The sequence below is a fragment of the Gopherus evgoodei genome, chromosome 13 (genome assembly GCF_007399415.2).
Source record: "Gopherus evgoodei ecotype Sinaloan lineage chromosome 13, rGopEvg1_v1.p, whole genome shotgun sequence".
NCBI classification, from domain to species: Eukaryota; Metazoa; Chordata; order Testudines; family Testudinidae; genus Gopherus; species Gopherus evgoodei.
This window is the reverse complement of record NC_044334.1, coordinates 23499337-23525288: the sequence shown is the minus strand read 5'-3', so window position 1 is coordinate 23525288 and position 25952 is coordinate 23499337. Positions and strand designations below refer to the sequence as shown.

The 25952-nt window shown below is 48.0% G+C and overlaps 1 protein-coding gene across 1 annotated transcript in view; it reads left to right on the top strand.

Moving 5' to 3' along the window:
• The first annotated feature begins 405 nt into the window (after positions 1 to 405).
• The window catches only part of LOC115661082 (serine/arginine repetitive matrix protein 4-like), a 114993-nt gene continuing 89446 nt past the window's right edge, over positions 406 to 25952 (top strand). The window contains exon 1 of the mRNA XM_030583209.1: positions 406 to 557. Within this exon, the coding sequence (XP_030439069.1) occupies positions 427 to 557 (131 nt within the window). The 5' untranslated portion in view covers positions 406 to 426. The remainder of the gene's footprint in view (positions 558 to 25952) is intronic.

Here is a 25952-nt window from a genome sequence, read left to right as displayed (position 1 = left end):
CCCCGCTGAGGCCAAGCCCTGAGGCCCCTGGAGGGAAGGGGGAGGGTCCCGGGGCACGGGGCACGCCCCCCCCATCGGGGCTGGTCGCTCCCGGGTCGCTGCCGAAGCCAGCCCCGGGCACCCGCCGCCTCCTCCCCGCGCCCCGCAGCCTTTTGTTATGCGGAGCCAGGCGGGGGTGGGGGGCGATGACCAGCCCCGCTTCCACGTCACGGAGGCAGTGAGACAAAACAGGAGCCAAGCTCGGGCTCGCAGACACTGAGCTGCCTCCCCTCGCGCGTCGGCGCCCGGCTCCGAGCCGCCCAGAGGCCGGGAGCGCAGGGCGGCCGGGCTGGGGCTGGGGCTGGGGCAGGGCGCTGAGCCCCTGCCCTGGGCTCGGCAGTTCAGCACCGCGGAGAGCTCCCCGCGGCCGGCCGGCCGGCCCCGGGCATGGCCAGCGCGCAGCAGGGCGAGAAGCAGCTTTTCGAGAAGTTCTGGAGAGGCACCTTCAAAGCCGTGGCCACGCCGAGACCCGAGAGCGTCATCGTCGCCAGCATCACCGCCCGCAAGCCGCCGCCGAGGTGAGGCTCCGCTGCCCGGGGTCAGAGCGAGCTGAGCCAGCCCGTTGCGCTGCTGGGGCTTGGCTGGAGTGGGGGGGAGCCAGCGTCCGGCAGGGTATGGGGGGTAGGTTGGGGGTTATCTCCCTGGGAAACTTTCCCTAGACTCAGCCTTGGTGCTAGGGTGACCAGGCAGCAAGTGTGAAAAATCGGGGAGGGGGTGAGGGGTAATAGGAGCCTATATAAGAAAGACCCCAAAATCAGAACTGTCCCTATAAAATCAGGCCATCTGGTCACCCTAGCTGGTACCGGCACGGAGGAGAGCGAGCAGCCGGGGGCATGTGAGTGCTTTGGTTTCCTAGCTGGACACCGGTCTCTGGGGCAGCCACGGATGGAAACTCATCTAATAGCTCCTCTTGCTGCTGCGATCCGGAGGGGGAAGGCAGGGGAGCGCTTCGTGCCAGGCTGAGGTCTGGGTCTGGGTCAGGGTCACTGTCCGCCTGAGAGACGTTTTGGAGCATGAGCTTTCGTGGGTGAATACCCACTTCGTCAGATGTATTCACCCAGGAAAGCTCATGCTCCAAAACGTCTGTTAGTCTATAAGGTGCCACAGGATTCTTTGCTGCTTTTATAGATCCAGAGGCTACCCCTCTGATACTGTCCGCCTGAGTGGAGTTGGCTAGTTACCGCATGGGGAACCAGACTGGCTGGGGTGGAGGTGGAAGGGTCAGGCGTGCCGCTAGTCAATTGTTGTGGCGGGGTTTGAATGAAAGGAAATGGGAGAAATAAGACCAAGGACCTGCCCTGGAGGAAGGAAGGTCGGTGGCGAAGGAAGACTGAGCAGGTGGAAGGATTTAGTACTTGCTTACAGGTGACACGGTCAAAGTTGGATCATTTCAGAATTAACCCTGAGCAAAGTGGTTCCCATAATGAGCCCTGTCCTGCTATTTCATCCCAGCCCCAGCAAGTCCTTAGCTCTTCTAGATGGGAAACAGCTCAGGTGAACTCCTGCTCCAAGCTCCTAAAAGAGGCAGGGATCCTCAAAGAGCTAGTGTTTCCAGAGGAGATACAGCGGGCTGAATGATGCAAGAACTGTTGAAGGTTCAACCAGCAAGCTCTCTTTGGGGTCTGCTCATCCTTCATGGTCAGGCCCAGTACAGACAAATAAGCACAACTGTTCAGAGAAATGTGCGCAGAAGGCTTAAGCATCACAAATGTTCCTGCAAATCTGTATTCCCCAGGGTACTAGCCCAGAGCCTTCACCTTGTGCTTTTAGGAGTCATCCAATCTTTGTGCTTTAATAATACCGTGTGACTCCACTGACCAGTACCACCAGTAAATAGTCTGAAGCAGTGGTCCTGGTGAATGCTGGAATATATTTGCATAGCCTATTTGTTGGGGTGGGGGTGAGGGGACCTCCAAGTCTTGAAAATCCAAGTCTGGTTCCTGATAACTTGCAAACAGGAAACTAATTCCCAGTGGCTCTCAATTTTTCCAGACAACTTGTACCCCTTTCAGGAGGCTGTTTTGTCTCCTGTACCCCCAAGTTATACTTCACTTAAAAACTACTTGCTTAAAAATCAGATATAAAATACAGAAATATCACAGCACACTAGTACTGAAAAATCGCTGACTTTCTCATTTCTACCATATAACTATAAGATAAATCAATTGGAATACAACATATTGCACTTACATTTCAGTGCATGGTTTATAGAGCCGTATAAACTAATCATTGTCTGTATGAAATTTTAGTTTGTACTGACTTTGCTACTGCTTTTTCTGTAGCCTGTTGTAAAACTAGGCAAATATCTAGATGAGTTGATGTATCCCCTGGAAGACCTCTGCATACCCCCCGGATATATGTACCCCTGGTTGAGAACCACTGCTGTACACCACCCCCTGCAAACCAGTTCACTTAACTCTAATTCTGAGTTTATGCTAAAGTGTCCCTGTAAATTTCGTGATCAGTAACTTAGTGGTTTGTAGCAGGTTTTTTTTCTGGATGACTAGTAACAAGAATAGGCAGGTGCATAAATATCCTGGAAATACCCAAATCTGCGAAGCTGGCATTGACATAACCTGCTACATCCTGGGGCTAAAACTTAAAGGTGGTAGGTTGTGCTACCTGCAATGATTCAGTATCTTGTCTGCCTTTCATTTTTTAAAGAACATGAGATAATGACATCTGATTGTGGTATTTTATTTAGTAACAATAGAACACACTGGTCTACAGCTGTCTAACAGAGAGGCCAATGTTTTACTTGACGTCTGTATCTTTGTCCTTTATTGTTGAGGGGAGGGGTTGAGGTGTCTATGAAGGCTGAAACAGAGAGATGATGGCTGTTGATGCCTATTCCAATCTCTTGTGCTTTTGAACTGATATTTATGTTTAAACAAATAAGTGTGTAGGTGTCTATCTGTAATTCCTCAGAGGATTTCTCATAAAAAAATCAATCAAAATGCAGGGACAGCAGGATAAAAGAACTGAACTGAACTGAACTGAACTAACTGAATAAAATAAAATAACGTTGAGAGCCATGAAAAGTGAAAATGTTTCTTTGCTTTGAACTAGGAGTATAGTATAGTGTTTTAAGGTCAGGGTTTCTCATTTTCTTGGGTTACTGCCATTAATTTCATCCTTTGATGACTGAGGAATACTGTGAGTTGCGTGCAGTTCGTAACAGAAGAAAATGATTGGATTGTATATTATCCTGGAAACTTACAGCACAGCGCTTACTCCAGAGCCTCTCCCTTTATTGTTGTGCCAGCAGCTACGCCGTCTGTCCTATAAGCATTTTTAAAACCTTCAGCCGGATTTTCTTTTTTTAACCTCTTCCCACCTTTACATTCTAGAAGTCAAATCCTCATTTGATACAAATCATTACAATTCCATTGAAGTTAACAGATCTGTGCTGGTTTACATCTGCTAAAGATTTGGCTTTAGATATTTCAAAAGGAATTCCATAGCCCTCCTATTTCAAATCTTTTTTAGCATACTGAGAACCCCGGATCTCTTTTTGCCCCCCAGAACCCCATATCCGTTCTGGAAAATAATCGTGCTTTAAAGCCAACTATAGCAACATCTCTCTAGAGCCAGCACCCCTAGATTCTGTAGAAATCCTCTTAGAACCTCCAGAATTCCCACTGATCCAACCTGCATTGCTGTCGTTCTAACTCTAAACCCTGGAACCCATAGAATGATTGCCTGCTTAGCACCCCTGTCCCTGAACTTATCACCAAGTCAGTAAAAATGCAGGTGAATATTTTTTTAACTTGTAAACTCTGGAGAGGACCTAGGAAGATTCCAATTTAGGTTTAGATCTGCTCCCCTTTCATTCACAGCAACTAACTGGCTCACTGTGAATAGGTGGACTCGGATGAAATGGGAGTCTAAATACAGACATTTTCATGTGTCAAGTAGTAATGCAGCATTATTGCAGCTGGGCTCCTATAAAAAGCTGTGTCTTATTGGTTGCATTCACAAAGGATCAGTTACTTTGTATCTTCCAAATAGAGCCCATGCAGGAAGACAAGATGGGGCCTGATTCCCACTGCCCCATGCCTTGTGTAATCATGTACCTATACCAAATGGGGGCAAGTTGCTACCCAATCAGAATGGCAGGGTTTTTGCACAGGTGTAGATGCTGGCACAGGGCAGCAGAGAAGCTGACCCAGACTCCAGCCTTGTGTGCCAGCTACTGTCCTCTTTCCAGAGTTTTGCTGATGTGCTGAAAACCAACGCTTGGGATTGGCCTTACATGCCTGGCCATGCACAGTACTGGGCAGGTTAGAAGGGTACAGAGGGGCACCCAGCAGTCTGTGCCAAGAAGGAATTCTAATGCCATCAGCCAGTGTTCTTCTGCAGGTTCCTGGGCAGCGCACCCTGCCCCCCCTGAAGGAGGAACAGCATAGTCTCCATTTTTCACCTGCCGGTAGGGGGTGGGAGAGAGAGGTGGAACCATTGCCATTACCCTCTCCCACCTTCTTTCAGACAAGTAACCCTCAAAGGAGGGTGCAAGCAGGGTCTCCATAGGGATTTTGGGCAGCCCACATGCAAGACGGAACCCTTCCCCTCCCCCATGACACCCAGGCTACCAGGATCCATTAGGGTTTGAACAGTGCCAGTCAGTCCAGTGGGGGAGCGGGGCTGCCAACTGCACAGATCAGTCACTGATTAGTTGCCATGGGGGCTGCACCCCTACTTGCTCTCCAGCACACCCCCAGGATAAACCCAAGCCCCTTGCATAGATGCTAACTACACAACAATGTTTACAGGCAGAAAAAAAATCTGTCAGTCTCGTAACATAGCAATAGATTTTCCATGTATGGTTGGCTGATTTCTTGCAGCTACTGTTGCCTCCAAGTGGTGTTTTTGGAGCTCAACACCTCTGGAAAATCAGGCCTGAATAGTCTAGAAAGGTTTATTTAAAGTGTTTTTATTCCTCAGTCAGATGCTTGTACAGTAATGTAAGGAGGCCCTAGTGGTTTATTCCAGCTGAGAAAACAAGCATTCATATACCAATTTGCTTCCTAAATTTCAAAGACTCAGATTACAAGGTGGTAGCTCTCAGTTAATTACAGACACACACTGGTAAAACACATCCTGTGGCTTTCTCTTCCTTGTGTTGTAGGTCCTGACCCTCTAGCTTCTCTGTCACTAGTAAGGGAAGGAGAAGAAGTAGTTTAAATGCATCGGGCAGAATTATGATCTCTAAAAAGTGAGTCACAGCTTTTCTATAGATAGAACATGAGAATGGCTTTCTACCCGTTTGGTTCAACCAAGGATTGCGACTTCAAACCAAAATAGCGGTTAGTAATTCAAAGCAAGGTTTGTGCTGCACGTATTCAGAGGGGTTCTTCTGACAGCCTGTGGGCCATCACAAGTGCTGTATAATGAGTGGCTCTGAGCTTGGAAGAAACTGATGCAGTTTTGTGTCAGAACTGGTTTCTTGTTTTCTTCTTAAACATGAATTTAACAAGGAAATTTTTGTTGCCATTTTCTTGATTTTATGGGGCAGGTTCATGTTATCTCTAAGGACACTAACAGTGGGCACTTCTAGAACACTTTGCATCTGAAGATCTTAAAAGTTTAAGCATTGAATCCTTGAAGCATATTATTAGCCCTTTTTCCAGAAGGAGAAACTGAGGCACACAGCTGAAATGCCTTGTCCAAGGTGTGTCAGCACATCAGTGATAGAGCTGGGATTAGAAACCAAGATTAACATTGCAGCACCTCTGAGTGGGATTATTACTTTGTTTTAATAATCAATTTACAGGGAACCTCAGTTTCCCCATGAGGTGAAGTGACTTACCCAGGTCACAGTTATCAGTGGCAGAGACTGGAAAGCGTGTGCGGTTTTTCTGACCCCCAGTCCATGTGCTTCAGGCACTAGATGGTGCTCCTCTCTGGTGTCAGAATTGTCAGAAATAATCAGAGCACGTTGTTGAGGCACCATTTCAGGACAGGAAGGTAAATGCTTCCACTCAAGCTTTACACATTGATATTCATGGCATCATGTACCATTTGAATTTTTTTAATCAAATAAGCATGCAAGTTGATCACTTGATTTTCTCTGACCCACCTCCCTGGCATGTTGTAGGATGGGTTGGGGGTGGGGGGCTGATCCACAAGTGCAGAGAACACAGTTACCAAGTCAAGGGAGTAATTAGTAAGTCTCTTCTGAAGTGTTGCCCTTTTACTTTGCCGCCATAATGGGATATTACTATGCGCAGAAAACAGTCTCTTCTCTCACACATTAGATCAAAGCTAATGACGATCCCGTTTGGCTAAATACGGATCGTGCTGAGGGGCTAGAGAGGGAGATGTTGAGACAGGACTACTTCCTGATGCTAACACCATGGGGCAGAGGGCCTAGTCCTGCAAGATGTCAGGCACTCTCACTTCCCACCACAATCACTGGGGTTGAGGGCATTTGGTAACTCCTAGGATTTGGCCCTAAATACTTGTATGTTATATCTTTGGGGCTAGATCTTCATCCAGTGGCAATCAGCAAAGCCATTGAAGTCAAAGGAGCTATACCAGTTTACAACAGCTGATACGGCTCCTGATGCTGTGACGTATCAAGTGCTGGATTTCAAAAGTCTGCAGCAATATTTCTCCTGGGGCAGTTTCCGCTTACAGCCACACCAGTGTGAATCCACTGGGCTCGATTCGCAGCTGTTCCTCTGGCTTTACAGGGAGGTGGCTCAATTGAAATCAGCAAAGTTCCTTTGGTAGGAAACAGGATGATCACTGGAATGAGTCATCCAAAGGGCTTCAATAGTTGCTCTAGATTTACACCAGTGTAACCAAGCACAGAATTTGGCCCACGGTGTCTAATTGGTAAGACACACTTCCCCAGAGAATAAAACAGTTCAAGCTAAGTGCAGTGACAATTTAATTCATGAGCAGGGTGTCGTGCTCTCTAATATTAGGGCTGTTTGCACTTCACCAAATCTGCATTTCTCTCGGTCCTTCAGCTTCAGGAATGGGGGAGGGAAGGGAAAAGCTATTTCCATTCCCCTCTTGGTGGTGGGGAAGGCGCCTCCCCCCACGTCAGGATGTTAGACGGTCTGCTGCTTTCTGAACGGCCTCCCCAGACTGTCCTGCTTTTTGCCGCCTGTGATGTATATCTACATTAATGCAGACTTTCAACTGGCGGTGTCAGAAGACCAGCTGCAGGAGCATGTCTTGTTACGGACAAGCGTGAAATTTACAATCTCTCTGATTGTGATCAATCAGATTAGGAAATTGAAAAAGACACTGCTTAGACTTCCAAATAAGAACAGCAAATCTAGTTTCCACAGAAAGCATTCAGAGTATATTCTGTCTTCATGCATGAGAGAAACCACAATTTCTACCCAAGCACCAGGCTATATTACTTGCACATAGCTACCAGAGCTGTGTCTAAACGCTATGCTTTCTCTTGAATTTCACCGAAAGATCCTTGCTTTTTAAATATGTCACAATCGAAGATGAAATAAAACACAGAATTAAGATGTCATAGAAACAAAGCAAGCCCAAGTAACAGGAACAATACCAGGCTTCCAAAATGGTGATTAAGTAATTCATATTGATGAGGGACTATTCACAACAAATATTCAGATACTATGGACTAAATGTTCCTGGCTGTTGATTTGCCAGGGCTTTATTTCTAGTTTGACGGCTATGTGGAGAAACGGAGGATGTGATAATTTTCAGGCTTCATTAAAAGTTAGCAAATGCAAGTGTTCTTTCATTTTACAAGACAATAAACACTCCAGTGGGAGGGAGGGAACCATCTGTGCTTAGGTGTAGAAGGCTTTTAATGTAACAGGAAAAGTGGTCTGATAAACTCCACTTTTGGCTCTTTGCACACAAGCCAATTCTGCTGCTAACCCCATGGAACAGAGTCTCTGAACTCGCTCTCTGTTAGCAGCATTCTTGCTGAGAGGGTTCAATATCTCCATGCAAAGTCAGAATTGTGCTCCTCTTGTCTTCCCACAGCATATGTTGCAGAAGAGCAATACCATGCACAGGAAATGTGATAATCCCTGTGATCTGTCCGTCCCCACGGAAACGCCCTGCCACAGATGTTAGGTTCGTATTGTTCCCAGTAACAAATTTCAGTTACTCCATCCAGCAAAGCCACCCTCTGCTTCTCTAGCTGGGGCTCTGGTTCTGTTCCTGCAGATGAGCATTTTGCCTCCCACAAAACCAAATCTTGCCCTCACTCGTATCCATCAGGGGATGGCTTTGTGGTTAAGGTGCTGGACTAGACTCAGGAAACTGTGAGGCAGTTCCCTGCTCTGCCCCAGACTCTGTGTAACCATGGGCAGGGTCGCTTAATCTGTCTGTGCTTCAGTTCCCCAGCTGTCAAGTGTAGAAACATACCTTTCCCTCCTCCATTTGTCTTGTTTGTTTAGATGGTAAACTCTTCAGGGCCGGGACAGCCTCTCACTGTGTCAGTACAACCCATAGCATCAGGGTGCCTCAGTCTCAGCTGGGGGCTCTAGGTGCTACCGGGATATAAATAGTGAAGTTACACTCGTGAGTTCTGTGAAGTCAGTAGGTTCCATGGGTATCAATGAGGGCACCATTTGTTTGACACTTTCTCTTTAGAAGGCAGGTGAGAGCTACTCACAAGGGAAAGAAGATCACTGGCCTCTGGCTGCAGAACGGTATTCTCATAAGTATTTTACACTGATTCTATTTTTTTTAATGTGAGCAAAACATCCTATTTCTAGGGTCTGTGTGCTGTGAGCCCTGAGAATTCATCTCTCTAGTGATCCAAGAGATCATAAATCTAAAACATTTGCCAGCATTAAGCAGGCTTCCTCTATGAACTCTGTCTGTCCTATGAACAGCATCCCCAGTGCTCTACAGCAAGAATGGAGCGGAAGGATCAAGGTTACATTACTGTCATTCTAGGATGCGGACAGGGTTATCTAGGGTTTCATGCGCTTCCTAACTTATTCATTAGATCTATATGTGTCAGCTGTATGCGTCTGCTCTCCGTTCTAGAAGGAAAGTTGCTCTAAGGTTTCAGATATTTCCTCTTAGAAACATCTCTGCAGGCAGATCTCTGTTCTCGGGTATGTTTTTTTTCCCAAATGTTTTGTCTGTGATTTGATGAAGCTCAGTGGATTAGCTTTTTTTCCTCAGCATATTCCTGGCCAGCTGAAGGGAGCATCTTTAGCCTTATCTAGGAGAGAGGGGTAGAAACGGAGGGCAGCAGAAAGGAGCCTAGCTAGCCAAATTAAAAAATTAAGTTGACCTGTCTGGATTTCTGTTTAGTCACACACTTGGCAGCTGCTCAGCTGCCCGTCTTACAGAATTTAACCCTGTAATTGGTTTCTTAGGTTTTCCAGTGGTAGATACAATTGCATCCTCTATAGCATAGTGCTAATCAGAAACTCTTGTCTGACTTATGAATTAATTGGGAGAAATCCCGTTCTCCCAGCCAGTGTCACTCCCCTGTGCATCAATGGGATGGAGTGAAGAGGGTGGCCTATAACGTGGCTGCTCTGTGCAGTTCCTGCATCTTGCACAGCTAGAGAAACCTGAGAATGCCTTGAACATAAACCAGCTGCGACAGCTACATAAACTAGCCCCCAATCAGCATGGTGTAGGAGTGCCCCGATTAGCCGCTCCGACCACTAGCTGAAACGGAATCTGCTCTTTCAACTTAGCCGGAACAATTTGCTGCACTGACTGGGCTTCAGTGAGAAGTTTGTGAGGAGTCAGGGAGCTAGCCAGCCAGTGAGGCCACTGGTCTGGAATATGGGGCTATGTCTACACAACCTCCCAGCCCAGGCCCATAGACTTGGGCTGCGTAGAAAACTCCTTGAAACGGCAGTTTAGGCTCTTAGCGCACCCCAGCCCGAGCTGCCACTCCACAGCGCTGTCTGTGCAGCTATTTGTAGAGCGCTAGCATGAGCCCCCAGTCTGCCGGCCCACGCTGGGAGGCTCACGGTTGTGGGCTGTGTAACTGGACTCTGGGAGATCTGGGTTCAAGTCCCTGCTTTGTCATTCCATCTGATGCTGAATCAGGCCAACCTTTGTGAGTCAGGGCCTTGACCCTGGGCAACCCACCATCCAGGCCTGTGACCTGGCCACCAGGCTATAAGTGGTCTGTCTTTCTCTAGTGTCGAATTAAACCACATTTCAAAACCTTGACAGTTGCCCTGAAACACAGTTGTCCTTCCCCAGACAGCACTAGTCCTGACCACCCCCTCTCAGTAACCAGCCCCTCTGCCTCCACTCTGGCAGCAAGGAAGGTATGTGGTAGTGGAGCTCCTACGTGGGCCATAAAGGTGGTGTAATGCTAAGGGGTGTAATGGTTTGAGCCTTGGCCTGCTAAACCCAGGGTTGTGAGTTCAATCCTTGAGGGGGCCATTTAGGGATCTGAGGCAAAAATCTGCCTAGGGATTGGTCCTGCTTTGAGCAGGGGGTTAGACTAGATACCTCCTGAGGTCCCTTCCAACCCTGATATTCTATGATATTCTACCATGCTCAGCTTCGCTGTACCAAAGATCAAGCCCTTTGGGGTCTGAAATCCACTAAAGCTATAGGGGACTGGGAGCACGTTCTCTAGTAAAAACCCCTGCATCATCCTGGAACAAAAGAAGAAATTAATCCCCTCTCCCATCTCACTTCTCCCTCACCGCCACCTGACCTTCTGGTGCTGCTGTGGGATGAGTTTAGAGACCTCCCTAGAGTTCAAGCTGGAATGGCTTGACCATTGGTGAGGGTCACTTGCACTCAGCTGTGAAGTGGGCTGGAGCCCCCCTGGGACGCAGGGAGAAGTGCTTTCTTAAGTAAATGGATTATTGATCAGCTTGTTGCGTTAAAGAACAAAGAAGACAATCAGGAAAAGGGAGTTTTCCAATTAACCTTTCCTGAAACGTGTCCGAGCCGTGCGGTGCTGAGACCTGCATGAAAAGGGAGCAAACAGCTCCAAAGTAGGTCTGCGTTGGAAATCCTAGTGCATGCCTACGCCGCAATCCAAGGTGTGACTGCAGCCCCGGTAGATGTGCCTGTTTTGATCTTGCTAGCTCGAATAATAGCAGCAGTGAAGTCGTGGCAGCATGGACTGACTGACCTTGGCTATGTACAGGAGCTGCTAGCTGTGCTGCTCTGGTTTCACTGCTGTTGGTATCTGTGCTAGCTACCTCAAAGCTAGCCAGGGTATGCGAGCATGTGCTGCAATCACGCCTCTGACTGCAGTGTAGACATGTCCTAAGAGCCCACCAACCTCAGGTGGGTCTGGGGTTTACTAGCCTTTGTGGTCCACTTACTCTTATTGTTAAAAATGCAGGGAAACCTGCCACCTCATTCAGCTGCCCTAGATCCCCCCTCCTGATGGAAAGGGAACTGTGTCCCTCATATGAGGTTAAGAGGGGGGTAAGGAGGATAAGCTGAGATGGAAGAACTCATCCCTTGAACTGCAAACCCCCACTGGGATGTCCTGGGCTCGGAAATGGCCTTGAGCTTTTCTCTTTTCCTTGGGCCCCCCACAGGGGAATGCAAATCCAGGTATTGAGCTGGGGGAGAGACATGTTCTCCATGGGAAAACAAAGACAGGCTACCTCAGCTCTATTTTTGATGCACAGCCTAGACTGCCCAGTGGCTAGGGAAAGCATGGGATGTAGGGAATACCCATCCTGAGGAACTATCTACAGGAGAGGGGTGAAAACTTGGGAGTTTTCCCCAGATCATCCCATTCCTAAGGATGATGGTGGTACCCAACATATGCACCCTTACGGAGCAAGATAGGGATGCCACCCACAGCTCATGCTCTCTGAGGCTGTACCAGTGGCTCAGAGCAAGCTGCTCGGTGGTCCTGTGACATTGCACCAGCTGGGATGTCCCCCGCTCCCAAGCAGTGTACTCAAAAGGGGAGGGGCAGGGAACTCTTGCACCCAGGGGAGGTTTCCTGAGCGTGGAGGGAGATTCCCAACCTGGACATGCAGAAGGTTCTTCATGTGATCTAGGGGAGGGAAGATAACTGACCTCCCCTGTCCATGCGGGAATGGGGAGATCTGTACATGGGCGGGTCCCCTCCACATGCAGATCTCAAGGGAACATTTCCCCACCCAGGTTGGGTTTTGTGTTTAAATTGAATCACTCTAGGAGGTAGAAAATGGGTTTAGATGGCAGGAAATGAAGATTCCTGAACTGAGACCTGTGACATGGTCCAAGCCATCTGCAGACCCTTAGCCTCCAGGTTGATGACTCATCCCTTGGAACAAAGCAGGAGGAAAGTGCCTCCTGGCAAAAACCTGGGGACCAGTGAGTTCCATAGTTTCATATTTTTTTGGCCAGAAGGGACCATTCTATCATCTAGCCTAACCTCCTGTGTAATGCAGCTGTTTGAGATTCCAGTTGTTTCTCTTAGCAGTGTCACTGAGCTGGCAATGGTGGTTCCCGCTGCCTCAGAAACGTAACCTCTTCTGCCCCACTGTTCTGGAATGGGCAACAATTATTTAGATTCTAGGTCTTATTCACCTTGCGCAAAAAATGAAAGGCAGCCACATGTGAAAAGGCTAATCTCCCAAAGACATATGGTGACACGAGGAAAACTGAGCAGTAGAAGTACTAAAGCAGTGAGCAGGAACCTCTCCTTCCTTAGCGCTCTGTTCCTCTGCAAAGCAACTCCTGCCCCAGCAGCGTGGCATGCCACTTAGCTTGGGTCTCTGATTCCATGGACAATCTGCAGAGTTTACACATGAAAAGATGTTTTTTCTCCTTTTGTAATGAGGCTCAGGGTCGAGTGGAGCCTCTGCCTGTTCACACAACAGCAGCCAGGAAATTCCTGCGGGACACATGGTCAAATCAGGCCTGTTGTTTCACCGATGTAGCTGAGTGGGTTAGCCCAGGTGTTGCTGTGAGCAGAAGTTGGGTTGCCCGGGTGTATCTGATGGCCTGGTTTGCTTGCTAGTGGAAAGACGAACGCTTGACTCCAAGCTCAGGCTGAGTAGGAGGAACTGGCTGTGAGATACGTCTTTCACTTATAAACTGAGCTGATTTGATCTGGAATCAGCCAGATGTGATAAACACAGGACTCCATCAAAGCCAGTTTTGACAGAGTTAGTGCAACAGTAAGATCTGCTCCCCGGTGCTGCAATTAGGGGCTGCACAGTGCCTGTGGGTGCACAGCTGCATCTCCCATTTAAGTAAATGGCAGTGTTTGCATATAGCTGACTTCAACAAGACAGGACTTTGTTTGACTCTTCTAATTCTGCTTCAGCTGCACTAATTCTACGGTCCTTGCACAGTGAGGGCCCAGTCTCAGCAGGAGTTCCCAGGTGTTATGGCAATACAGAAAAACGATAATCCAGGAGAGCCAACATTTGCCCCATGGCAAACTCTGCAGCTTGGATGATCAATGAGCAGCAGGCGCTGGAGCTGTCCAAAACTGGGTGTTCTCCTCTTTGCTGCATCCTACCTAATGAGATGCTAAAAGAACTTCTCAACATCCATTGCTTTCCAGGTAGGCTGCAGCCTGCCAAACAGCAGCCATCAGTAAATAGACAGTGCTTATTGCAGCCACATAAATTACACAGTGCCTGCCCTCAAGCACTAATTTAGTTGCACTTAGCAACATCGAGTTAATTTCCTGTATAAAAAGTTAAGCTTTTTTTTTTTTCTGTTTGCGCTGAGATGGAAAAAAAATTTATTTAATGTTTGGAAATATATTTTGCAATTACAGCTGGATTATTCATGTGTCGCATTCTTCTGCTTGTAATTGTGTTTTGGTTTTGTGTTTTAAATGAACAATGGCAAATGGAGAATCCTCTTGGGCGTCCCTGGATAATGGAATTGCATTACTGTCATCGCTTGCCTTTAAAACGGCAACACATGTGAAAGTTCCTATTTTCTGCGCCAGTTCCGACCCACCTATTGGCTGCTAAGGCTGAGATGGGTTCACCCCCTGCTTCTCCATCCCTAGTTTTGTCATGTCGAGCGATTTATTTTATTTATTTAAGCAAGGCTTGTCTGGCTTTGCTTCTCTTGTTGATAGGTGATCTAATATCCATGAAATGTTAAAAGGCCCAATGAATTAATTAGGTATTAACCTGCCTGCATGAAAGCAGTTTCTTCGCAGGCAGGGATATTGAGAAGAGATTTAGTAAATGTTTTTATCGATCCAGGAGGGCCCTTTTATTACTGCTCGTCATGCATGATGGGTAAATCAAGCGCCACCTACAGGTAGCCTGGGGCTTTGCTACCTGCCCCACTTATCTGCTGGGTGGTCGTGCTCGCCTAACGTTGTGTTCCAACAGGATTTGTGTCAATAGTAAGAGATTTCCCTGGGAAAAAGCAAAGCAGGGATGAGGTGACTCACATTTTTGTTGATCTCCACCCTGGTAAAGGGACGCCCCCATTTTCCCTTGAATCAGAAGCATCTTTCTGGAGAAGACAGGGTGGCACCTGGAGCTTTTTATGTGTGCCTGGGTGAAACTCCCCTGGGAAAAGGGCCTGGGCAAGGCCAATGCAGCACTTAGACCCTTTAATTACAGTTTCAGGGGCTCACAGGCCTTGTGCTGGTCTTCTAAACTCCCAAAGATTTAAAGGCATTGGATTCAATGCCAGGAGCCTGTCGTTCCTTGGCATCTGGATTAACTTTTTCATCCCTCCTGCTTCCCTGTAGAATCTGACAATAGAGGTGGGGAAGGCTGGCAATTAGGACATTATCTGGTCATTGCCATTCCAGGGTTGCCCCTTGAGTGGAGCTGAGAAAGGAATTCTAATAGCCTGGATGAATTTCACTGCTATTAATGCCCTTTGCTCTAACCACAAGGCCACATTCCCTTTCACTGGTTTGTCCCAGGATGCACCTGCCATGTGTGATAATCTGGACCCTGAACCCTGCTTCCCTGGAATCCATGAAAACCCCCTGTCTGCTTTCAAAGGCAGGATTCCATCTTCTAAAAACTGATCCTCTTTAACTGATCATTTCCCAGCCCCATTTACCATCTCCTGTGCTGTAGCTGGCTAGAATAACACTGGGATTCTGGTGCTCCTCTCAGACAGCACCATGGGCTGCCTGCTAGGGATGGAGACTTGATCTGTTATTACTGTTACTACAGGTCGACCTTTCCTTCCCCTACCAGACTGACAAGCAGCGAGAAGCCTAGCCAAGGGTTTTATGCTTTGCTTCCAGTTTTATGAATTAAAGATCCTTTTTTAAAAAAAGTGAGAGATGGAAAAGGAGGAGAAACACAACTTCCATTTACCTCTTCTTCTTACAATACTTTACCTCTAACACACAAAAAGTTAATCATCTTACATAAAGTGTGAACCAGGCTGAAATCAATGCCCTTCCTTTCAAATAGGGGTTCCCTAGGCCCAAAGAACTTTTTTTTGCATCGCAGCCAAAGAGTCCTTTTGTATTTTTCAGCCTCCCTGCAGATCCATGTGTTTGTAAATTTAGTGTAACTCTTCACACTGCTTTTCTCTTTCAACTCTGCTCTGTTTTCAGAGTCTATTGGTCTCATTATTAGTCAGTTGTGTTTGGTAGTGAGGTTGACAGCTCCTGCAATTTTTATCATAGACTCATAGACTCTAGGACTGGAAGGGACCTCGAGAGGTCATCGAGTCCAGTCCCCTGCCCTCATGGGAGGACCAAATACTGTCTAGACCGTCCCTAATAGACATTTATCTAACCTACTCTTAAATATCTCCAGAGATGGAGATTCCACAACTTCCCTAGGCAATCTATTCCAGTGTTTGACTACCCTGACAGTTAGGAACTTTTTCCTAATGTCCAACCTAAATCTCCCTTGCTGCAGTTTAAGCCCATTGCTTCTTGTTCTATCATTGGAGGCTAAGGTGAACAAGTTTTCTCCCTCCTCCTGATGACACCCTTTTAGATACCTGAAAACTACTATCATATCCCCTCTCAGTCTTCTCTTTTCCAAACTAAACAAACCCAATTCCTTCAGACTTCCTTCATAGGTCATGTTCTCAAGACCTTTAATCATTCTTGTTGCTCTTCTCTGGACCCTCTCCAGTTTCTCCACATCTTTCTTGAAATGCGGTGCCCAGAACTGGACACAATACTCCAGTTGAGGCCTAACCAGTGCAGAGTAAAGCGGAAGAATGACTTCTCGTGTCTTGTTTACAACACACCTGTTAATGCATCCCAGAATCACATTTGCTTTTTTTGCAACAGTATCACACTGTTGACTCATATTAAGCTTGTGGTCCACTATGACCCCTAGATCTCTTTCTGCCATACTCCTTCCTAGACCGTCTCCTCCCATTCTGTATGTGTGAAACTGATTGTTCCTTCCTAAGTGGAGCACTTTGCATTTATCTTTATTGAACTTCATCCTGTTTACCTCAGACCATTTCTCCAATTTGTCCAGATCGTTTTGAATTTTGACCCTGTCCTCCAAAGCAGTTGCAATCCCTCCCAGTTTGGTATTGTCCACAAACTTAATGAGCGTACTTTCTATGCCAACATCTAAATCGTTGATGAAGATATTGAACAGAGCCGGGCCCAAAACAGACCCCTGCGGAACCTCACTTGTTATACCTTTTCAGCAGGATTGGGAGCCATTAATAACTACTCTCTGAGTACGGATATCCAGCCAGTTATGCACTCACCTTATAGTAGCCCCATCTAAGTTGTACTTTCCTAGTTTATCTATAAGAATATCATGCGAGACTGTATCAAATGCCTTACTAAAGTCTAGGTATATCACATCCACCGCTTCTCCCTTATCCACAAGGCTCATTATCCTATCAAAGAATGCTATCAGATTAGTTTGACATGATTTGTTCTTTACAAATCCATGCTGGCTATTCCCTATCACCTTACCACCTTCCAAGTGTTTGCAGATGATTTCTTTAATTACCTGTTCCATTATCTTCCCTGGCACAGAAGTTAAACTAACTGGTCTGTAGTTTCCGGGGTTGTTTTTATTTCCCTTTTTATCATGAGTCTTGTGGTACCCTGCATTCTCTTAAAGCCCCAGCTCCTGGAGTCCAGTGATTGCAAGATAATCTTGGCTTTACAGGTGTTCAAGCAAAAAGCTTCTAGTCTTCATGGTTGCAGAGAAAAGCTTGAAAATTCAAAGCCAGCGCATCCTGAATCTAGACACCAGAAGGCAAAAGAAATTAATATAAAATATATTTTAATAGTCTCATGATTTTTGGAGGGGCCCTAACTCTTGATTTTTTGAACATGTGGAGTTGGCAATGTGTTGGTAGTGCCTAGAAGCCCCAGCCAAGATCAGGGTTCCCTTGTTCCAGTGCTGTACAAATATAGTAAGACTGCACTATAAATAGGCAGAGAGAGGACTACCTGCCATTGGCTCCCATTGGCGCTCCCCCTTCTTGTCTGGCATCATTTGTCACATGACATGTTACATCTCCAATGGATTTACTCACAGGATGATTGTGCTTTTACATGATAAGCTTCTCAGGACTTGATCCACACTTATGTCTTGCATAATGAGAGTGCTGCTATATGAATTAATGATCAGTTAGCAATTATTGGTGTGACAGGTGCCCAGTACCTGCTAAGATACATTTTGGGATCATTTCATTAGCAATGACACTAGTTGTTTATATTTGGTATGTTCAATATGCCCCAGTTCTCAACCTGGGCATTGGGAATTGATTTCAAGAGGGCACGCTCACCCTCTTTCAGGGGATCTTCCCACATCTTGCCACAAAGAAACTTTTCTGTTGTAACATAGGGTCCTCAAAAGGCTGAAACAGCTGTGGTAGAGGGCGCATTTAACGGGCTAGTTACTTCATATTAAATAAGCATCAGGGTCATTGGAAGACAGGTTGGCAGTTGCATGTGCTATACTGAAGGACAGGAACTCCTGAGCTCTAACATGGTCTCCTTCCACAGGATGGGGCAAGTTAGATGGGGCCAGATCCAGCAGCAGTTACATACACACGGGAATATGATAGGGAAATGGAGGCAGAAATTTAAAGGCCTAAATCCTACTATCTATAAAATGGGGATGGAACCTATTTAATGGCATCGGCACCCCAACAGAAGACTTAATTTTTAGGGGAATGAGGTGTTACTAGATCAAATGATATCACACCAGTATTCACTGGATCTGAACTAGTACCGACACTAATATAGCAGCTAAATTGAGGATAAAGTTGGCTAGGGGGACTCAGAATTCTTACTCTGTTATTTCACATGGTACCATCAGCATCACATGCAGTGCTGCCAACTCAAAGCGTTGAAAAATCAAGTCATTCCCCACGAAAATCATGAGATTGGCGTAAAATCATGATTTTTTCTTTAAATTGGGGTCTTTTCATTGCCTCCTGGTTTCTGAGCACTCGGGTCACGTGTTGAAGCTTTATTCTGCAGCCATGGGGAGGTTACAAATTTGAAGTTGAAATTCTCATGCAATCATTGGCTCCAGGGGCTGGGCCTTCAAGACCAACACCAGATAGTGTGAGTTGGCAGCTCTGTGCTCACTTAAGATCTGTATTCCTGCTCTTGTTGATTTCAGTGGGAGCAGGATTGAGGTCTTCTAGCCATCACTACTGCACAACAAATAACGCAACCATTCAGTGCTAAACCCCAGCAAATGCATTGGTAACAATCAGTTGCTGTATAGTTACCATCCAAGAAGAGTCTGATTCAGGGCAGCTCTGTTGGATAGGCAGCAAATGCAGGGCCCAGAGCAGCAGGAGAGTAGGGGCAGCAAAATGGTCTAACTGCGGGTGTGCAGCTGAGCACAAGTGAGCAGGAGAGCCTGTTTCCCAGCTCCCCCAAAGCAGTGTCCTGGCCTTATGAAAGATACATGAAATCCTTAGCTGAGACTGTTGAGAAACTGCGGCTAGTAAATCTACTGCTAATAGATTTTTAAATAAAAGACAGTTAAGGTCTGTGAAGTTTGCAGCCTGGATTTCTGCAAATGGGAAGAAGGAAAGAATAGAGAAGGGGGGAGAGACAGAAAAGTGGGAGGTGGCCAATGCCACTTAGGAGACAGTGAGATAAATGCATCCCTGATAGAACTCCACTGACTTCTTTGGCGTTGCCCCGGAGATAAACTTGGCCCGTTAAGATTGTCCTTATGAGAGGCTTAGTGTGTTTATCAGCTTTGATAGCAGTGGAAGAGGTAAGGACATGACTTATAAAGCCTATCTTCTTTAGTCCATTACACCAGCTGCACAAGAGCAGACTGGAAGCTTCCCCAGGTGAAATGGAAGTGAACTGATGGCGAGGTGCATCCCTTCCATTAGCAACCAAACAGCTTCGCAGCATTGTCTTCCCCAGCCCTGGCCTTCCAAAACATAGGAAATATGTCTGAGTTGGGAGCCCAGGCTGAGCCAATGAATCAGCCACAGATTCAAAGGGGAGAGATGCCAGGAAGGACAGAATATAAAACACTTCCAGCTCCAGAAAATCTCACTTATAGCAGTGATTCTCAAACTTGGGTCGCTGCTTGGAGGTGGCTTGGGCAGAGGGACATGCTGGACACCCTTCCCGCAGCCCCCATTGACCTGAAGCAGCAAACCATAGCCAGTGGGAGCTGCGATTAGCCGAACCTGCAGACATGGCATGTAAACAAACCAGCCTGGCCCGCCAGGGACTTTCCCTGAACAAGCAGCAGAACAAGTTTGAGAACCACTGACCTATAGGGACTTGGCCAGCTTCTCTGCCCTGCACCTTGTGGAGTCATTTGCACTTTGTCCAGGTATATGTAGAATCCCAGTGCTTGCTGTTGGGCAGTCATTTACACTAGTGCAAGCCAAGGGACTGTAATGGGGCATAGGTCCATTTGTTCTGCCCCTTGGCTCCCCTTCCTCTTTATCCCACTTCTTTCAGCATCACCCAAAAGTCTTCTCCAGAGGAGACTGTAACTCAGACCACCCCACAGCACTGGTGGATCCGGAGTGAAAGGCCTGTGATTGTGTAATAAGGCTACATGAAAAGGGCTCACCAGAATCCTCTCCCAAAGCAGGGCCTTGTCTGCCAAGCATGTACTGCACTGTAGGAGCCAGAGCCAGAATAAATAATCTGACGTGAACGAACGTGATGTGGCACCCAGCGTGAGACGTGCCGGTGGAAGAGTGTAAGGAGCAGTGCTTGTGCTGGAACGGAATCATGTAAACACACCTGTTTCCTGCCTCCTCCCAGTGTGAACGCAATGCTGGTCTTAGCCCTGCTCTCTGGAGACTTCCTGCAGGGTCTTTCGAAACAAGCGCGGGGCTTTCAAACTTTCAGAAAGAAACTCTCCATTTGTTCATCCCTGAGCACGTTGGTAATGCTCAGAGGCATCTTCCTGGATTCGGCACGTTGCGAGGTAGCTCAGTCTAGTACACAGCTCAACGGCAGGGCGGGGTCCAGGGACTGAAGAGGCAGCAGTGCTGCAACAAGTTTTCCAGTGGGGGTGCTGAGTGTGGAAACCATGTATTGGGTGGTTGTTCCTACTTCAAACTGAGCGGGGGGTGGGGGGCGGCAGCACCAATGTGAAGAGGTGAGTGAACTGCGCTGGAAGAACTTTTTTTTCCCAGCCACGTTCAGCCTTTGAAAGGGAAAGGCACCTAGCGGGGGCTAGAGCCAGGCATTGTAGAGTGTACGGCTTCCTCACACTGTTCTCGCCACATCCTGCAGCCCCCTCTGCCATTCCAAGCCTGGGACACCACACAGGGCTGGCCTGCTGCTGTTCTATAGCTGCCCAGCGAAGCCTGCCCGGCCGCGAGGACCGAGCCTCTGCCTGCCTCCTTGCAGAGCACCCATCACATGAAGTAGTGGGTAGAGCAGGGAGTCATGAGAACCAGGTTCTCCTCACAGCTCTGTCACTGACCTGCTATGACCTTGGGCAACTCACATCATTGTTCCATGCCTCAGTTTCCCCTCCCACCTTTTAGCTATCTAGTCTGTTTGAAGGGTAAGCTCTTGGGGACACTCTGAGTTTGCCCAGTGCCTAGCAGAATGGGGCCCTGATCTCAGCTGCAGCCCCGAGGCACTACTGTAAGGTAACAGTAACCAAGTCTAAACTCTACTGGGGGCAGGACTGAGACCAAAGAAGTTATTTTCACTTTGCTAAACCAGATTTGCACCAAGTGCCTAGAGTGCATTAAATCCATGCTGCCATTTATCTCTTGACAGTGCGAGTCAAACTCAAAAGCCCAAATTCTCTCATCCTTTTGTTGAATTTTTAGTTATTCTCTTTCATGGGTGACTTACTGCATTTGCTTGTGTCTCACCCGTGTTGGCTTGTTTAACTTTTATTTACCCAAGTCACTGCAGGGCCATGCGAGTGTAACTAGCAGAGTAATTAGCAATTTTAAAAAACCCACCCTTGACAGCCCTCTGAGAGCTGGGATGGGTTCTGCACCCCTGCTAGCTGGCTGCTTGAAACCAGCCTGGATTTGTTTTGCCTGTTGTATTTTTCACTATGGCAGATTTAATTAGCAGCTCGTAGGCCAAGTGGTGAAGCTGGCTGAGGTGAATAGAGTCCTTCCCCCCCCCCCCCCCGTTTACATCAGGGCTAAGTCTGGCCCCAAGTCATGCTGAGAGAGATGGATTTGAATATGAACTGAATTGAAAAAATAAGGATCTTTTCCTGCACTGTGGGTCTTGGGGAATGGATGTCACTTGAAAAACACACTGCTTGTGTGGGAGTGTGATATGTATTGTCTTTTGTACTACACCAGTAGCTCAAGGCTCCTGTGTTAGGTGCTGCACAGATATGTAGTGGGGCAGATCCTGCCCCCAAGAGCTTGTAACCTGAACAGCTAAGACAGGCAAAGGAGGGAGTAGTATCCCTATTTCACAGGTGGGGAATGAAGGGCTTATCTCCATGGACATTTAGCTCAGGGTAACTGAAATCTCCCCTGGGCTAGTTTGCTGTGGATTGTTGATCCGTGTGGACCCTGCTGATGCACACTAACAGTTAAGTAGTTTGCTTTGATCTAGTCCTTTTTGAAATGTGACTAGGTTGAAGCATGCTGTGTCATAACCTATTCCCAGATTTGGACCTTAGCATCCAAAATATGGGGGTTAGCATGAAAACCTCCAAGCTTAGTTACCAGCTTGGACCTGGTAAAGCTGCCACCACCCAAAAAATTAGAGTGTTTTAGGGCACTCTGGTCCCCCCAAAAACCTTCCCTGGGGACCCCAAGACCCAAATTCCTTGAGTCTTATAACAAAGGGGAATAACCCATTTCCCTTCCCCCTCCTCCTTCCACGTGCTTCCTCCCTGGGTTCCTGGAGAGACACACAGAAGCAAGCTCCGTGAATCTAAACAGAGGGATTCCACCCTCCCCGTTCCCAGCCTTGGAAAACAGAAGTACCGAGAGCTAATCTCTCTTCCCCCCTCACCCAGAGGGAATGCAAAGTCAGGCTAGTAAATCTAACACACACAGATTTCCCCCTGACTTCTTCCTCCCACCAATTCCCTGGTGAGCACAGACTCAATTCCCTGGAGTTCCCCACTAAAGAAAAACTCCAACAGGTCTTAAAAAGAAAGCTTTATATAAAAAGAAAGAAAAATACATAAAAATGGTCTCTCTGTATTAAGGTGACAAATACAGGGTCAATTGCTTAAAAGAAATATGAATAAACAGCCTTATTCAAAAAGAATACAATTTAAAGCACTTTAGCAACTACACATGTAAATACAAAAAAAAACAAACCTATCTTTTTGGTACTTACAACTGGGAAACAGGAGATTAGAAAGGCGGGAAACAGAAATCCTCTCATAGCCGAGAGAGAGACAGGCACAAGACCAAGAACAAAGGACTCACACACAAACTTCCCTCCACCCAGATTTGAAAAAGTCTTGTTTCCTGATTGGTCCTCTGGTCAGGTGTTTCAGGTTACTTCTTTCCAGGTGTAAGAGACATTAACCCTTAGCTATCTGTTTATGACACGCTGAGTGCCAGTTTGTGTGCAGCAGCAGGATCCACATGGACAGCTGGTCCACAGAAAGCGAGTGTGCAGGCCACTCATGGCCCAGCTTGCCACAGTCTGACTGTTCATGCATACAGATCCTAAGGCACGGAGCTGAAGCAGCTTGTCCAAGATCTCACAGGGAGTGTGGGGGAGCTGGGAACTGAACGTGGTTCTGCTGATTGCACTCTTCTGCCTTAACCACAAGCTCATTCTTGCTCCTGCATCACCAGAAAGCATCTTAGCTGGGTCCAGAAATGCTCTCTGGGTTTCACTTGTAGTTGGGAAGTGGACAGTGACCAGCTCTGGAGCTGGCATGGCTAGAAAGCAGGGATCTCACTCGCAGCTGGCTCAGTCCCTCACGGTATGAAGAACCACTGCTGGGCTTGTGTCCACCTGGCCTAAACTCCATGCACAGCTCCTGAGAGCAGGATCTGAGTGGATTTCTAATTACGCCCTCCTGCCGGACATTCTGCGCGCGTCCCCTGGCTGCATTCATATCTCGCTAGCACAGACAGTGAAACGCAACACGCCAACAGACAGAAACCACCACCTTGAAGCAGCCCCTTGGTAAATGAGCCGTTACCAGCAGCTCCCAGAAATGGGTGAGGGACCCCATCCCCTGAGCCTCCCTCTTCCTCTCAGAGCCAGTGGCCAGGATGGCAGATGGCCTTTAAGTGGGTCACACCAGGCTAGCTTGGGGAAAATTTGCATTTTAACTCTTAATCCTCTGGTGGATAGTGTGCGTGGGGGGGTGGATGTGATTGCTTTACCCGTTAGCAGGGACAGATTAAAAGAGGTTTGAGCTGCTTGGTTTGCAGTTGTTTGAGATCTCGGGAATGTATGTCAGCCCTGGCTTGGGGCTGCTGCTCTGCACTGAAGGGGGAGTGACTGAATTGCTAGTTCTGTTGTAAACCACCTTGTGGGGGGAGGATTCGAGTCCTCCCACTCCCTGAAACCCCAGCGTGTGAGCAGAGTTGATGCTGGTACATGCAGCGGAGCCTGGAGGAGCAGGCTAATCTGCACCCTGTAGTAAAAACCTGAATGTAGCGTGGGCATAAGATGAAAACTTGCTCCTTCCCCCCACCCCACCCCATGCCTCCTTGCAACACAGACCCTTCCCAGCCCTGTAGAGCCACCGAGCTTTTCCCTTATTAGGCATTGTGGTGACTGGTATTCCCATCTGCCTTGGTTGGCATGATCCAGCCAGTAAAACCCACCTGTCCCTGGGGGACCCCAGTAATTGGGTGCTGTGTGTGGGCTGGACTGCTTCAGTGCAGCTTTCAGTGGGACTCAAGGGAATGTGATCAGTATGTGTGCGCACTGTGCATTCATGAAAAGGTTTCGCTTCCCAGCAGGGACAGCGTCAGGATGAGGGAGCCTGTCCCACTTCCTGTATTGGCTGTTGAGAATGGTCTGGCCATCCCTATGCCAGCAGCTCAACTAGCCTGAGGCCCGGCTGGTGGGAACCGTTTGCCTCCAGCACTCAAACGAGGCTCAGTGAAGTGCAGCCTTGGGTACCAGGGCTTAGGGTGTGTATGCTGCAGTGGGAGGTGTGATCACAGCGTGGGTATGTGGGCCTCGCGTCAGCCCTGCTGGAATCTAACCTTCTCGGTCTTCCACGTGCTCCCTAGAGACATGGGGCTTTGCAACCGTGGAACTAAAAATAGCCCCACATTTAAAGCAACTAGAGGCCAATTTAGCCCCATCTCAAGCCACTAAAGCTAACTTACCCCAGGGATGAGTTTGGCCCTGTGCGCTACACTCAGACACCTCTCCAGCCAGACTTGGGCCACAGCCCCACGTAGTGTCTGCACTCAAACCCGGAGGGTATGGCCACGCGGCAGGTGCGACATGGGCAGGCGTATCTGCACTCGCTTTCTCTAGCGAGGCCGGGTCCTGAGAGGAGTGTCGACGTGGCAGCAGGAGCTAGCAACCACACTGTGGGGCCAGGCTCCTTGGTGGGCTTGTTCTCTGTTGCTAGCCCGTACTGTCATCACCGCTGCGAGCTAGATTAAAGCTGGCATGGGTAGGCAGACCTATGCTCCAATTGTGCCTTCACTTGCAGTGTAGACCTACCCTCCGGTTACAAACCCGATTGCTTTCAAAGGGTCATATCATAGCCCCAAAACGTCTTTTCTACAGTTTGGATGATTCAGCTGCTAGCCACTGATGTCACTAAACGGTTCCACTATACTGTAAAACATCTACAGTCCATGGTGACATGAATGACTGCTGTTAGCAGAACCCAGGCTCTCCGGGAAATAATAGTGCAGATGTTTCCCTTCTCTCCCGTCCCACTTGCCTTCATGCCGTCCTTGCCCCAACCAAGTTACCCCATCCCAGGGTTCAGCCTCTTGCCTTTCGGGCCGGTGCATGTTCCCTTTTATCGGCTTCTCTAGCCCAACTCCAGGCGATGTTTGCAGAGGCAGCTCCCAGCTGTGGAGTGGGCTGGAAAACTACCCTGTGGCTCTTGCCTGTGATCAGGAGTGTGTGTGTGGGGGCGGGGGTATGGGACCCTGGAACAAATGGAGCCTCGGGGGCCTAACCTGCATGAGAACAAACAGTTGCCCAAATGTGCTGCCTGAGCCAGCAATCGACCGGACCAAAGGCAGCCTTGCTCTAGGGCCTGGGCTGAGCTGAATCCTTCTACCTGCTCTGGCTGATCGGCTGCTGTTCAGCTGCCAGTGTTTGGCCTGCAAATGGATGGTTCCTTGGCCTTTGATGCTAATTGCTACAGAGCTCCCTTTAATCCCTCCTCTCTCTTGTTCCCCGGGCATCTGCTCGGTGCAGGGAGGAGGCAGGGCTTGCTCCACCATCCGCCTGGCTGCCATCTGGTTCTTCCCAGCCTCCTCCTGCTTCCAATGAGCAGAATCTTTAATGAGTCTGTGGCCTCAGCCACAGGGCGTGAGGGAAGTGGCATAACCCCCCCGCCCCTTGTAGATGCAATTAATAGCAAAGCTTTTGTCTGCTCCCTCCCTCCAGGCTCCAGCTGTCCAGCGGCTGGGGGTGGGGGCGGCTAACAGGAGTGGAGTTCTAATTA